We start from the raw sequence: 15,671 nt of genomic DNA on the forward strand, positions 1-15,671 counted from the left end.
GTTTTATTCAAATCTATTCATTGTCCCAAAGAAAGAAAATTCATTCAGACCAGTTTTGGATCTAAAAATTTTGAATCGATATGTAAGAGTATCAACTTTCAAAATGGTGACTATTCTGCCTTTTGTTCAGCAAGGGCATATGTCCACAATAGACTTACAGGATGCATATCTTCATTTTCCAATTCATCCAGATTACTATCAGTTCCTGAGATTCTCTTTTCTAGACAAGCATTACCAATTTGTTGCTCTTCCTTTTGGCCTAGCGACAGCTCCAAGAAACTTTTAAAAGGTTCTCGTTGCCCTACTCTCTGTAATCATAGAGTGGGGTATTGCAGTGTTTCCTTATTTGGACAATATCTTGGTACTTGCTCAGTCTTTACGTTCTGCAGAATCTCACACAAATCAACTAGTGTTGTTTCTTCAAAGACATGGTTGGAAGATCAATTTACCAAAAAGTGCTTTGATTCCTCAGACAAGGGTAACCTTTTTAGGTTTCCATTAGGGTTGCACCGATACCGATACTAGTATCGGTGCCGATACCAAGTATTTGCATGAGTACTTGTACTCGTGCAAATGCACCGATACTTAAACCGATACCTCCAATTCCTACCCATATGCCATGTTGTGGTGTTTTTCAAACTGCATATTCCCATTTCATTTTAAGCTGGAGTGGAGACTTAACTAAAAATTGTTCACTTCTGTTCTGCCAATACAAATTGATGTTATTTGTATTATTTTACGTCAGAGCAGTGCTTTAAAAGCTGCTACTTTACAGCTGGAAGCCTCTCATCTTGCACAATTGTGCTCAAAATATACTGTACTCTGAGGAACACCCTTAGCCAGGGCTGGACTGGGAATAAAAAGCAGCCCTGGAAAAATATGAAGACCAGCCCTATTTTCTGTTGAGTCAGTAGAATACAAATGCCCCATTTTTCTCAAAGGGGATAACTGGGTTACTCCTTCCTCAATATTATTTTCAGAATTAAATTATACGACTTTGTATTATGTACAAGTGTCAGATTTATCAGTTATATAGGCACCCTACAACCCAATTGCATCCAGTAATCGCCCCTTTAAATTGTAGCTTTCCAGTCCCAGCTGCTGCAGCTGTTTATTGTTGTTATTAAAATATGTTATTGTAATAATTTTATTTATAAACATGTTCTATGAACTTTGTGACAACAAGCACATAAAACTGTTTTATTATTTCAAAATGTCTTTTGAGATACAGTTCATAATTATAAAGAAGCAATCTTAAATCATTAGTCTGTATTGTTCTTGGTAAACTGTCATGACATTAAAAAGTATCGGTAATTGGTATCGGTGAGTATTTGAAAAAAAGTATCGGTACTTGTACTCGGTCTTAAAAAAAATGGTATTGGTGCAACCCTAGTTTCCATATAGATTCAGTGTCCATAACTTTGTCTCTAACAGACAAGAGACTTTGAAATTGGTTGCAGCCTGTCAGAACCTTCAGTCTGTCATTCCCTTCAGTAGCTATGTGCATGGAAGTTTTTGGTCTCATGACTGCAGCATCGGACGCGATCCCCTTTGCTCGTTTTTCATATGAGACCTCTCCAGCTTTGTATGCTGAACCAATGGTGCAGGGGATTATACAAGGATATCACAATTTAAGATCCTTAAATCCCAGTGTCCGACTATCTGACTTGGTGGTTAGATCACCATCGTATTGTTCTAGGGGCCTCTTTCGTTCGTCCAACCTGGACTGTGATCACAAAAGATGCGAGTCTTTCAGGTTGGGGAGCTGTTTGGGGATCTCTGACAGCACAAGGGGCTTGGAAATCTCAAGAGGCGAGATTACCAATAAATATTTTGGAACGTGCGATTCTCAGGGCTTTTCAGTTTTTTGGCCTCTGTTGAAGAGAGAACCGTTCATTTGTTTTCAGACAGACAATATCACAACTGTGGCATATGTCAATCATCAGGGTAAGACTCACAGTCCTCAAGCTATGAAAGAAGTATCTCGGATACTTGTTTGGGCAGAATCCAGCTCCTGTCTAATTTCTGCGGTTCATATCCCAGTCGTCAGACTTTACATCCTCGAGAATGGTTTCTCAACTTGTTCAGATGTGGGGTCTTCCAGAAATAGATCTGATGGCACCTCCTCTAAACAATAAACTTCCCAGGTACCTGTCCAGGTCCAGGGATCCTCAGCGGGAAGCAGTGGATGCATTGACACTTCCTTGGTGTTATCAACCTGCTTATATTTTCCTGCCTCTAGTTCTTTTTCCAAGAGTGATCTCCAAAATCATCATTGAGCAATCGTTTGTGCTGATGGTGGCTCCAGCATGGCCTCACAGGTTTTGGTAGGCGGATCTTGTTCGGATGTCCAGTTGCCAACCTTGGCCACTTCCTTTAAAGCCGAACCTTCTGTCTCAGTCTGTTTTTCCATTAGGATCTCAAATCATTAAATTTGAAGGTATGGAAATTGAACGCTTATTGCTTAGTCATAGAGGTTTTTCTGAGACTGTGATTAATACTATGTTGCAGGCTCGTAAATATGTTTCTAGAAAGATTTATTATCGAGTTTGGAAGACTTACATTTCATGGTGCTCCCCTCATAAATTCTCTTGGCATTCTTTTAGAATTCCTAGAATTTTACAGTTTCTTCAGGATGGTTTGGATAAAGGTTTGTCTGCAAGTTCCTTGAAAGGACAAATCTCTGCTCTTTCTGTCTTATTTCACAGAAAGATTGCTAAACTTCCTGATATTCAATTGTTTTGTACAGGCTTTGGTCCGTATCAAGCCTGTCATTAAATCACTCTCCTCCTTGGAGTCTTAATTTGGTTTTGAAGACCTTACAGGCTCCTCCTTTTTGAGCCTATGCATTTTTTGGACATTAAACTACTTTCTTGGAAAGTTTTGTTCCTTTTGGCCATCTCTTCTGCTAGAAGAGTTTCTGAATTATCCGCTCTCTTGTGAATCTCCTTCTCTGATTTTTCATCAGGATAAGGCAGTTTTGCTAACTTCATTTAAATTCTTACCTAAGGTTGTGAATTCTAACAACATTAATAGAGAAATTGTTGTCCCTTCCTTGTGTCCTAAGAATTATTTGGAGAGATCGTTACATTCTTTGGATGTGGTGACAGCTTTGAAATATTATGTTAAAGCTACTAAAGATTTCAGGAAAACTGCTAGTCTATTTGTTATCTTTTCTGGTTCCCGGAGAGGTCAGAAGGCTTCTGCCGTTTCCTTGGCTTCGTGATTAAAGCTTTTGATTTATCAAGCTTATTTGGAGTTGGGTCAAGCCCCGCCTCAGAGAATTACAGCTCATTCTACTAGATCAGTCTCCACTTCCTGGGCTTTTAAGAATGAAGCTTCAGTTGATCATATTTGCAAAGCTGCAACTTGGTCTTCTTTACATACATTTACTAAATTCTACCATTTTGATGTATTTGCTTCTTCGGAAGCAGTTTTTGGTAGAAAAGTTCTTCAGGCAGCTGTTTCAGTTTGATTCTTCTGCTTCTGATTTAGGTTTTTTCCTTTCATTTATGAGAATAAACATATTTTGGGCTATGGATGAATTTTTTTTCAGCAGAAATGGCTTTTTTTTTTATCCCTCCCTCTCTACTAGTGACTCTTGCGTGTTCCACATCTTGGGTATTGCTATCCCATACGTCACTAGCTCATGGACTCTTGCCAATTGCATGAAAGAAAACATAATTTATGTAACTTACCTGATAAATTAATTTCTTTCATATTGGCAAGAGTCCATGAGGCCCACCCCTTTTTTTTATGGTGGTTATGATTTTTTTTGTATAAAGCACAATTATTTACAAATTTCTTTGTTGTTGCTTTTTACTCCTTTATCACCCCACTACTTGGTTATTCGTTAAACTGAATTGTGGGTGTGGTGAGAGGTGTATTTATAGGCATTTTGAGGTTTGGGAAACTTTGCCCCTCCTGGTAGGATTGTATATCCCATACGCCACTAGCTCATGGACTCTTGCCAATATGAAAGAATTAATTTATCAAGTAAGTTCTTACATAAATTATGTTTTTTTTCCAGTACTGAAAAGTAGAAAACCACATGACAGGCTTCACATGCCTGATTCTGCCCCATATCTATCCATGATCTGCAGTTTCTTATCGGCTGAAGCCAAACCAAACAATGTAGATTTTTCTAACACAATTGCAGTGGGCAAGTCCTGTCATCTCCAGACTCAAATTTATATAATCGGCTCCTCCAGATAAGGGAAGTGGTAGGTGGAGTTTGGCCATTTATAAACAATTGCAGGATACAAGGTGTTAATCTGTTCTACAACAGTTCAGAGTCTACAAATATGTTAATCTATTGGAAAAATGGAGAATAAGAATATTGTAATCACAAGATGTTAACTGTGATTTTTCTCTTGACAAATCGCTCCTCTGGACCCCCCCACCCATGTGTCGTGTATGTTGACTGGGAACATGGATTAATGAACCAAATAGTTTGATTCAACTTTAGTATCTTTCTGTTTTTAAAACATGGCATCTCTTTTTAAAAAGAATAAGCAGTCTAAACATAACCAATTGTCTTCTATGTATTCTTTATTTTTTATAATTTCCAGATATTGATAACTTTCTTCTGTTCTTTCATGTGACTGTTTTACCTGACCTATTAGTGTTTTGTTTTTTTTCCCCGTTTTTCTTTTTTTACAGCTGACATTATTTCAACTGTTGAGTTCAACAACACTGGTGATCTATTAGCTACAGGAGACAAAGGCGGCAGAGTTGTTATATTTCAAAGGGAACAAGAGGTCAGTGAGTTTTATTATATTGGTATTTTTTCCCCCGTATAACTGTGGCTGAATACTTAATTTAGCAATACCAATTAAAGTGACATTAAACAGTAATTTAATTTTACAATAGTATTGTGGTTATTCCCCACCTTTTCCATATCTCGGGCTGTCATGTTGAAGTCTAGCTTTTACTATATTCCAGGCTGCTGTGTTTTCACATGGACAGCAAGTTTCCTTTAGATACCTGTGGTCCAACCTAGGTTCCAAAACTGCGGAACCCATAATTAAAGGGGGGGGACGCACAAAATGTTTTTTGTGTTTAATGTCCCTTTTAAGATTGGGCTTTTGCTTTATTTTTCTTTTAATATGTAGCCAGTACTACTACTTTATGTCCCAGAATTGATTTAGTGTGGCTTAAATGAGCACACCCCTGTTTTTGTAAGAAGGTTTCACCCTTAAATATGCACAGTGTAAATGATTTTAAATGCATTACATATTTAATAAAAGTAAGAATCGTATAGCAGCAAATAGATGTGACCTATGAGCACACATTACACAAAATCATGCGTTAAGGCAGAAGTAACATGCATGTGACACTTCCCCAAACATAATTGTTGCAGAAAACTATTCTTTCACTTGTATATACGTACACTTGTATGCAAACGTTTAGACACCCCTGATAATTTGCATGAGTTTCATTTATAAATAATTGGGTGTTTGGATCAGCAATTTCATTTTGATCTATCAAATAGCTGAAGGACACAGTAGTATTTCAGTAGTGAAATGAGGTTTATTGTATTAACAGAAAATGTGCAATATGCATCAAAACAAAATTAGACAGGTGCATACATTTGGGCACCCTTATCATTTTGTTGATTTGACTACCTAGCACTGATTAATTGGAACACACAATTGGTTTGGGGAGCCCATTAAGCCTTGAACTTCATAGGCAGGTGCAGCAAATCATGAGAAAATGTATTTAAGGTGGCTAATTTAAAGTTGTTGTTCTCTTTGACTCTCCTATGAAGAGTGGCAACATGGGGGTCTCAAACCAACTCTAAAATGATGTGAAAACAAATATTGTTCAACATTATGCTTTAGGGGAAGGCTACAAAAAGCTATCACAGAGATTTAAGCTCTCAGTGAGGAAATGGAAGACCACAGGCACAGTTCTTGTTAAGGCCAGAAGTGGCAGACCAAGTAAAATATCGAAAAGGCAAAGGATGGTGAGAACGGTCAAAAACAGCCCACAGACTTACAACATCTTGCTGCAGATGGTGTCACACTGCATTGTTCAACAATTCAGTGTACTTTGCACAAGGAGAAGCTGTAGGCGAGAGTGATGCGGAAGAAGCCTTTTCTGCACACACACACCACAAACAGTCTCTTGAAGTATGCAAACGCACATTTGGACAACCCAGCTTCATTTTGGAAGAAGGTGCTGTGGACTGATGAAACAAAGATTGAGTTATTTGGTCATAACAAGAACACAGCGTTCCAAGACAAACACTTGCTACCCACGGTAAAATTTGGTGGATGTTCCATCATGCTCTTGGGCTGTGTGGCCATTGCCGGTATTGGGAATCTTGTTTAAGTTGAGGGTCGCATGGATTCCACTCAATATCAGCAGATACTTGAGAATAATGTTGAGGAATCAGTCACAAAGTTGAAGTTACGCCGGGGCTTGATATTTCAACAAGACAACGACCCAAAACACTGCTCAAAATCTACTCTGGCATTTATGCAGAGGAACAAGTACAATGTTCTGGAATGGCCATCCCAGTCCCCAGACCTGAATATCATTGAAAATCTGTGGGGTGATTTAAAGTGGGCTGTCCATGCTCGGCAACCATCAAACCTAACTGAACTGGATATGTTTTGCAAGGAGGAATGGTTTAAAATACCTTCATCCAGAATCCAGACACTCATTACAGGCTATAGGAAGCGTCTAGAGGCTGTTATTTCTTCTAAAAGAGGCTCTACTAAATATTGATGCAATATTTCTGTTGGGGTGCCCAAATTTATGCACCTGTCTAATTTCGTTTGGATGCATATTGCACATTTTCTGTTAATCCAATAAACCTCATTTTACTACTGAAATGTTACTGTGTCCTTCAGTTATTTGATAGATCAAAATGAAATTGCTGATCCAAACACCCAATTTATTTATAAATGAAAATTATGGAAATTGTCAGGGGTGCCTAAACTTTTGCGTACAACTGTGTTTTTTTATTTATTTTATTTTTCCATCCAAGGGGCAAAGGTGTAGGGAAATAAACTAACCCATACAAAGCAGTTCAGCATCCAATATTTGGTTTGGACCTTATGTTTAAACATCTGTGACCTGTATAAGCAGCATGGCGATGCTCACTTATGTACTACACGAAAAAAGGTGCAGCCAATAGTTTGTCAGGATCAAAGTAATTTAAATATGACATTTTAAGAACAGAGACAATTTACCTAGTCAGGAAGACCAATCATATTTCACTTTTGGTCACCTTTGTTAGCATTGTAAACATACGATCTAGAACAGCCTTTAAGCTTTAATTCTTCCATATCTTTATCTCCCCAAAATATTTTTCTAAGACATTAAGGAAGTTACCAAAAGGATAGCCTAAAGGACTCTTAAAAGGACGGTCTACTCCAGAGTTTTTGTTGTTTAAAAAGATAGATAATCCCTTTATTACCCATTCCCCTGTTTGGCATAACCAACACTGTTATATTAATACACTTTGTACCTCTGTGATTACCTTGTATGTAAGTCTTTGCAGACGGCCCCCTTATTTTAGTTATTTTGACAGACTTGCATTTAGCCAATCATTGTCCTCTCACTTATTAATCCACGGGTGTGGTCACAATGTTATCTGTATGGCACACATGAATTTACCCTAGCTGTGAAAAACTGCTAAATGCATTGAAATAAGTGGCAGCCTTTAAGGTTTTAGAAATTAGCATATGAGCCTACCTAGGTTTAGCTTTCAACAAAGAATACCAAGAGAACAAAGCAAATTTGATGATAAAAGTGAATTGGAAAGTTGTTTAAAATGACACGCCCTATCGGAATCATGAAAGTTTAATTTTGACTTGACTGTCCCTTAAGTCCTCATTATTACTTATTTTACATAGTCAGGTCTACATATGACCTAACTTGACAACTTCTGATATTGGTAATACATATTTGTTTGTCATTTCCATCCTCTCATCTTTAAACGCCAAATTACGCCCACCAACCCTTTTATTAAATTTGTCTGATTAAATCTCTGTATTCTGTGTAAAGACAAGCAGTCACCAGGTAAGAGAATTGTAGGTAAATTCTCATGCGCTTAATCGTCTACCTAAAACTTGAGAAGTCTTATGTCCCCAGCATCCACTTAAACCCCTGGCCGCCAGAGAACTGCACTCTATCTCTGTGGTAGTTTAAGAGTCTTAGACTAGGAAGGCAACAGGTTATTTTTTTATGTCCAGGAGTTGTCAAGCCATTATCCAGAAATTGGAAGGATGTTTTCACCTATCTTATCCAAATGAAATTTAAAGTATATCTAACCAATTTTTTTTCTTTCTTCTAGAATAAAAGCCGCCCTCATTCTAGGGGTGAATATAATGTTTACAGTACATTTCAAAGCCATGAGCCTGAATTTGACTACTTAAAAAGTTTAGAAATTGAGGAAAAAATTAACAAAATTAGGTGGTTACAACAACAGAATGCTGCTCATTTCTTACTTTCTACCAACGGTAAGTGAGTTGTATTTCTAAGCTATCCTTAAAGCGTCAGTAAGCACCTTGCAAGAACATTTCACTGCAGTCTTCCTATGATATATTTGAGTAGGAAATGTATTTGAATTAGAGGCCCATTAAAGTGCAAAAATGACACTGTAATTTGTCAGCATATGTCATTTAAGCATTAGCAATGCTGCCGTGCTGTGTGTTTTACCCCCGCAAAGAGTATAATACGGTTAAAGGGACTTTTTACCTCTGTGATTACCTTGTATCTAAGCCTCTGCTGACTGCCCCCTTATTTCAATTCTTTTGACAGACTTGCATTTTAGCCAATCAGTGTTCACTCCTCTGTAAATTCACGTGCATGAGCTCAGTTATCTATATGAAACACATGCACTAGCGCCCTCTAGTGGTGAAAAACTGGCAAATGCAGAGGCTCCCTTCAAGGTCTAAGAAATTAGCTTATGAACCTCCTAGGTTTAACTTTCAACTAAGAATACCAAGAGAACAAAGCAAAATTGGTGATAAAAGTAAATTGGAAAGTTGATTAAAATTACATGCCCTAGTTAAATCATGAACGTCTTATTTTGGACTTGACTGTCCCTTTTTTATGTACTTAAGAGCTACAGCGAACTGCTTGTGCTGAGAAGATATATAACTGGTAAGCCAACCAACAGCTACAGTGCGACTGCTGGTTGTCTTCAGTATCTTCAAAGTTCCATGAGTAGCCATTTAATATGGGTCTTCTCATATTTTTTTTATTTAGTATTTGGTTGTATTATCTTTTTTCTTTATTATATACCTAATTATTTGCATACAATATATTTTATGACATTTCCACTAGCTCTGGACAAGTAAACAAATATATATATTTTCTTATCTTTAACAATGAGTTGACTAGTAAACTATAGTGATGTTTTTTCCACCCCTGATAGATGGAGAGCGTGAGAAATATACAAAAGTATTAAAATGATATAAAACTAAACTACCTTTAGCGTACATGTATAAACTGTATGATATGTAAATATTGCCTAAATGACATAAGGTATTGTTTACTCGTGGTCCCAACCCCTTTTGTAACTCACATTTTACAGATGCAAATATTTCTAAATCCAAACCTTTTCGGTCACAAACATATATATATTTCATGTCCCTTTTTAAGTTGCAGTTTCTTATTTTAAAATGTTAATTTTTACATGCTTGTTTTGCTTGGGAATAACTTGGATTTTTTTTTTTTTTTTTTTTTTTTTTTATATAAAGACAAAACTATAAAATTATGGAAAATAAGTGAACGTGATAAAAGGGCAGAAGGTTACAACTTGAAGGATGATGATGGTAGACTTCGAGATCCTTTTAGAATCACATCATTGCGGGTACGTTTCTTTGATTGTAGACAGCATTCTGGAGTTTTAGATTTTGTGGCACATTTTGTCTGTGGTTCTCTTATAAGTACATTGATTTTATAACATGAATTGTGTTTTTTCATAGTACAAATTTGAGAGGTTTATTTCCATAAAGCCTTAAGAATACAGACACTGGTGCCAGCTGAATGGGTTTTTTTTTTCATTTTGCTTTGGCCAGTTAGAGCAAGATGTAAACTTACTGTTCATTGACCTAAGCAATCTTTTTGTAACATGTTGCATAGTAAAGTACGCTATATGTTCTATAGAATAAATATTGTACTTTTTTCCCAGTCTCCTTAGACAGAGGTAAACAGCATCAAAAATAGTTAACCCCTTAGTGACCAGAGCACTTCTCAATTTTCTGACGTTTTGGTACCAGGGCTATGTTTACATTTCTGCGGTGTTTGTGATTAGCTGTAATTTTCATCTTATTTACTGTACCCACACATTTTAATATACCGTTTTTCTTGCCGTTAAATGGACTTTCTAAAGATACCGTTATTTTCATCATATCTTAAAATTTACTATAATTTTTTTTTTATAAAATATGATGAAAAAAATGAAAAAAAAAACACTTTTTCTAACTTTGACCCCCAAAATCTGTTAAACATTTACAACCACCAAAAACAACCATGCTAAATAGTTTCTAAATTTTGTCCTGAGTTTAGAAATACCCAATGTTTACATGTTTGCTTTTTTTGCAAGTTCTTGGTCAATAAATACAAGTGGCACTTTGCTATTTCCAAACCATTTTTTTCCAAAATTAGCAATAGTTACATTGGAACACCGATATCTGTCAGGAATCCCTGAATATCCCTTGACGTGTATATATCATTTTTTTTTTTTTTTTTTTATTTTTTTTTAGTAGACAACCCAAAGTATTGATCTACACCCATTTTGGTATATTTCATGCGCCATTTCACCGCCAAATGCGATCAAATAAAAATTTTTTTTTCACAAACTTTAGGTTTCTCACTGAAATTATTTACAAACAGCTTGTGTAATTAGGCCGCTAAATGCCGCTGCGCAATACACGTGTATTATGCCTAGCAGTAAAGGGGTTAATTAGGGAGCTTGTAGGGTTAATTTTAGCTTTAGTGTAGAGATCAGCCTCCCACCTCACTCATCCCACCCTCTGATCCCTCCCAAACAGCTCTCTTCCCTCCCCCACCCCACAATTGTCCCTGCCATCTTAAGTACTGGCAGAAAGTCTGCCAGTACTAAAATAAAGCGTGTTTTTTTTTTTTTTCTGCCTTGTAGGATCTCTAAACCCCCCCCCCCCAAACAGCTCTGTAACCCTCCGCCCTCTACCTATCTTCCGCCATCTTGGGTACTGGCAGCTGTCTGCCAGTACCCAGTTTGCCATATAATTTGCTTTTTATTTTTTTTATTTTTTAAATAAAAAAACTCAATTTTTCTGTAGTGTAGATATGCCCCACCTTAATAACTTGCCCTCACCCCCTCCCAGATCCCTTAGATAAAATTTCCCCCCCCTCCTCTCTGCCTCCTCCCCTTAACACTTGTGTAGCGATCCCGCCCCCCCTCTGTCGGATATCCTCCAGCAATGGCCACCCGCCTCCCTGCAATGGCTCCCACCCACCAACGATCAGCACCATCACTGGCCGATGCAGAGAGGGCCACAGAGTGGTTCTCTCTGCATTGGATGGTAAATAAAGGGTATTGCAGCGATGCATCGTGCAATACCCTGAATGCGGCTGGAAGCAATCAGGATCCGCTTGAAACCCCTGACAACGTACAGGGTACGTCCTTGGTCGTTAACAACCGTTTTTTTTTTGTAGGACGTACCTTGTACATCGTCTATCGTTAAGGGGTTAAAATAATGTGCATTGCATAATTTTTCCATGTTAAAATGTTTTATAGGTGGATTTAATTTTTCTTTCATGTAAATGGAAAGAATCCATGAGCTAGTGACGTATGGGATATACATTCCTACCAGGAGGAGCAAAGTTTCCCAAACCTCAAAATGCCTATAAATACACCTCCCACCACACACATAGTTGAGTTTTACAAACTTTGCCTCCTACGGAGGTGGTGAAGTAAGTTTGTGCTTGATTTTTATGTTTTCTTCTATGATAAGCGTTAAGCATTCTGAAGCCCAATTCCTCTCAGAGTACAGTGTTTGTCAGAGGGATGTGAAGAGAGTATTGCCTGTTAATGTTTATGGTTTCACTCATGGGAAATCTTTTCAAGGGTTCTCTGTTATCGGTCGTAGGGATTCATTTCCTACCTCCCTTTTCAGATCGACGATATACTCTTATACCATTACCTCTGCTGATAGTTTTCAGTACTGGTTTGGCTGTCTGATATATGTGGATGGGTGTCTTTCGGTAAGTATGTATCATTATTTAAGACTCTCTTAGCTATGTTTGGCGCTTTATGTATTAATATAAAGTTTTAAATATATGTATTTACTTATATTTTCCATGAGTCAGGTCTATGTGTATTTTCCTTTGCAATCTAACAGTTTCAGTATGGGAATCATGTTTTAGGAAGTTTTTGTTTTTTTAACAAATTCTTACCTGGGGTTTAGTCTTTTTGTCCAATTTGACGTGTTTTTTCCCCCTTAATTTTCACGGGCAAATCTAGGCTCCCGAGGGTGCAAAATGCTGTTGCGTAATTTTTGGCGCAAATTTGCGTCTATGGTGTTGCAAGTTTTGTGATTTCCTGCTTATTTATTGACGTTAGTTTGTTGGGCGTGAAGACGCACTTGTTTGGCGCCAACAAATGTTCACTTTGCGTTGTACGTCATACTTGGCTCCAAATATTTGTTTGGTTATATTACCCCACTTCCTTTATGCTCCCTGCTCTCGTTATATTCTAGAGGGCTATGCTGTTTGCTTTTTTTGCTTATTTAGCATATGCATTTTTTCCCATTCCTGAAACTGCTATATGAGGAAATTAGATATTTTGTTTTATAGTGAATGTAAAGTTTGAGGAATGAGTGCCTGATTTTTAATAATCCTATTAAAAGCAGGTGCATTTTCATTTATCAAACTTTAAATTACACTGCTTTTGTTAAAATACCTTTTCTTTCTGCAAGCCGCTCCAGCCCGTCGCAAGCCTCTTCTTACATCAGGAATGACTAGTCCAGCATCCTCCAATCATTGCCTAAAGCAACGCCGTGATTGGTGGAAGGCCGGAATCGTAATTTCTGACGTCGGCAGAGGCTTGCGACGGGTGGAGGAAGCGTTGGAGCGGCCTGCAGAAAGAAAAGGTAAGTATTTTAACAAAAGCAGTGTAATATAAAGTTTGATGAATGAAAGTGCCCCTGTTTTTAATGGGATTATTAAAAACCGGGCACTCATTCCTCAAACTTTACATTCACTTTAAATGTTTTCTCTTTTACATTTTGCAAGATGTCTCAGAAGCTACTGTAGGAACCATGCTGCATGAACACAGTTCTACCAAAGCTAAGTGTATCTGTTGTAAGCAAGCTGAGATTATATCTCCGGCTATTTATATTATTTAACAGTTGTCATGATAAGGTTTTTCATGCTGATAATGTTTCTATTAGTACTAGTACAGCACCTGTTGTTCCTTCAACTTTTAATGTACATGATATCCCTGTTGCTATGAAAAATTATATTGCTGATGCAATACAGAAGACTGTCTGCTATTCCACCTTCTAATAAACATAAGTCTTTTAAAACTTCTCATAAAACTGATGAAATTTGTGATGACCGACAACATACTGAAATATCCTCCTCTAAAGAGGATCTCTCCTTCAGAAGATCCTACTTCAGACATTGAAATTGATAAATCTTATTTTTTTAAGATTGAATATATTTGGTCTTTGTTGACAGAAGTATTGGTTACTTTTGGGTATTGAAGAGTCTGATCCTCTTGATAACAAAACCAGTAAACGTTTAAATTCTGTTTTCTTTTGCATGATGTACCGAGTCCACGGATTCATCCTTACTTGTAGGATATTATTCTTCCTAACAGGAAGTGGCAAAGAGAGCACCACAGCAGAGCTATCTATATAGCTCTCCCCTTAACTCCACCCCACAGTCATTCTCTTTGCCGGCTCTAAGCAGGAAGGTTAAAGTGAAGGAGGTGTTAAGCTGTTTTATTTTATTTTCAATCAGTGGAATGGGGATTATGCGGATTTATCTCCTCTGATAAATCTGGATCAAGAGACCAGAGACTCTCTTCTTTGGTGGTTGTCACAGGATCATCTGTTCCAGGGAATGTGTTTCCGCAGGCCAGAATGGGTTATAGTGACGACAGACGCCAGCCTTCTGGGCTGGGGTGCAGTCTGGAATTCCCTGAAAGCACAGGGTTTGTGGACTCGGGAGGAGGCTCTCCTGCCGATAAATATTCTGGAATTAAAGGGACACTGAACCCAAAAATTTTCTTTTGTAATTCAGATAGAGTGTGCAATTTTAAGCAACTTTCTAATTTACTCCTATTATCAATTTTCTTCGTTCTCTTGCTATCTTTATTTGAAAAAGAACGCATCTAAGCTTTTTTTTGGGATCAGAACTCTGGACAGCACTTTTTTATTGGTGGATGAATTTATCCACCAATCAGCAAGAACAACCCAGGTTGTTCACCAAAAATGGGCCGGCATCTAAACTTACATTCTTGCATTTTAAATAAAGATACTAAGAGAATGAAGAAAATTTGATAATAGGAGTAAATTAGAAAGTTGCTTAAAATGTCATGCTCAATCTGAATCGCAAAAGAAAATTTTTGGGTACAGTGTCCCTTTAAGAGCGATATTCAATGCTCTCCAGGCATGGCCTCAGCTGACTTCGGCCAGATTCATTAGGTTTCAGTCGGACAACATCACGACTGTGGCTTATATCAATCATCAGGGCGGAACAAAGAGTTCCTTAGCGATGATAGAGGTCTCAAGGATAATCCGATGGGCAGAGGCTCACTCTTGCCATCTGTCAGCGATTTATATCCCAGGTGTAGAGAACTGGGATGCAGATTTTCTAAGTCGTCAGACTTTTCATCCGGGGGAGTGGGAACTCAATCCTGAGGTGTTTGCTCAACTGGTTCGGCAATGGGGCACACCAGAATTGGATCTGATGGCGTCTCGTCAGAACGCCAAACTTCCTCGTTACGGTTCCAGGTCAAGGGATCCTCAGGTTGTACTGATAGATGCTCTAGCAGTACCCTGGTCATTCAACCTGGCTTATGTGTTTCCACCTTTCCCTCTCCTTCCACGTCTGATTGCCAGAATCAAACAGGAGAGAGCATCAGTGATTTTGATAGCTCCTGCATGGCCACGCAGGACTTGGTATGCAGACCTGGTGGACATGTCATCTCTGCCACTGAGACAGGACCTTCTGATTCAAGGTCCATTCAAACATCCAAATCTAATTTCTCTGCAACTGACTGCTTGGAGATTGAACGCTTGATTCTATCAAAGCGGGGTTTCTCTGAGTCTGTCATAAATACCTTGATTCAGGCTCGAGAGCCTGTTACCAGGAAAATCTATCATAAGATATGGCGTAAATATCTTTTTTGGTGCGAATCCAAAGGCTTCTCCTGGAGTAAAATCAGGATTCCTAGGATTTTGTCTTTTCTCCAAGAAGGATTGGAGAAAGGATTGTCAGCTAGTTCCCTAAAAGGACAGATATCTGCTCTGTCTATTTTGCTGCACAAGCGTCTGGCTGTTCCGGACGTTCGGACTTTTTGTCAGGCTTTAGCTAGAATTAAGCCTGTGTTTAAACCTGTTGCTCCGCCATGGAGTCTAAATTTGGTTTTTAGAGTTCTTCAGGGGGTTCCGTTTGAACCCATGCATTCCATAGATATTAAGCTTTTATCTTGGAAA

General features: G+C 38.0%; 1 protein-coding gene across 1 annotated transcript in view; it reads left to right on the forward strand.

The window, feature by feature from the left end:
* Positions 1 to 15,671, forward strand: part of PPP2R2D (protein phosphatase 2 regulatory subunit Bdelta) — a 111,381-nt gene that overhangs the window by 20,328 nt on the left and 75,382 nt on the right. Inside the window, exons 3-5 of the mRNA XM_053692588.1 lie at positions 4,663 to 4,760; positions 8,309 to 8,474; positions 9,720 to 9,832. Of these exons, the coding sequence (XP_053548563.1) occupies positions 4,663 to 4,760; positions 8,309 to 8,474; positions 9,720 to 9,832 (377 nt within the window). The remainder of the gene's footprint in view (positions 1 to 4,662; positions 4,761 to 8,308; positions 8,475 to 9,719; positions 9,833 to 15,671) is intronic.

The sequence above is a fragment of the Bombina bombina genome, chromosome 9 (assembly GCF_027579735.1).
Source record: "Bombina bombina isolate aBomBom1 chromosome 9, aBomBom1.pri, whole genome shotgun sequence".
Lineage (NCBI taxonomy): Eukaryota > Metazoa > Chordata > Amphibia > Anura > Bombinatoridae > Bombina > Bombina bombina.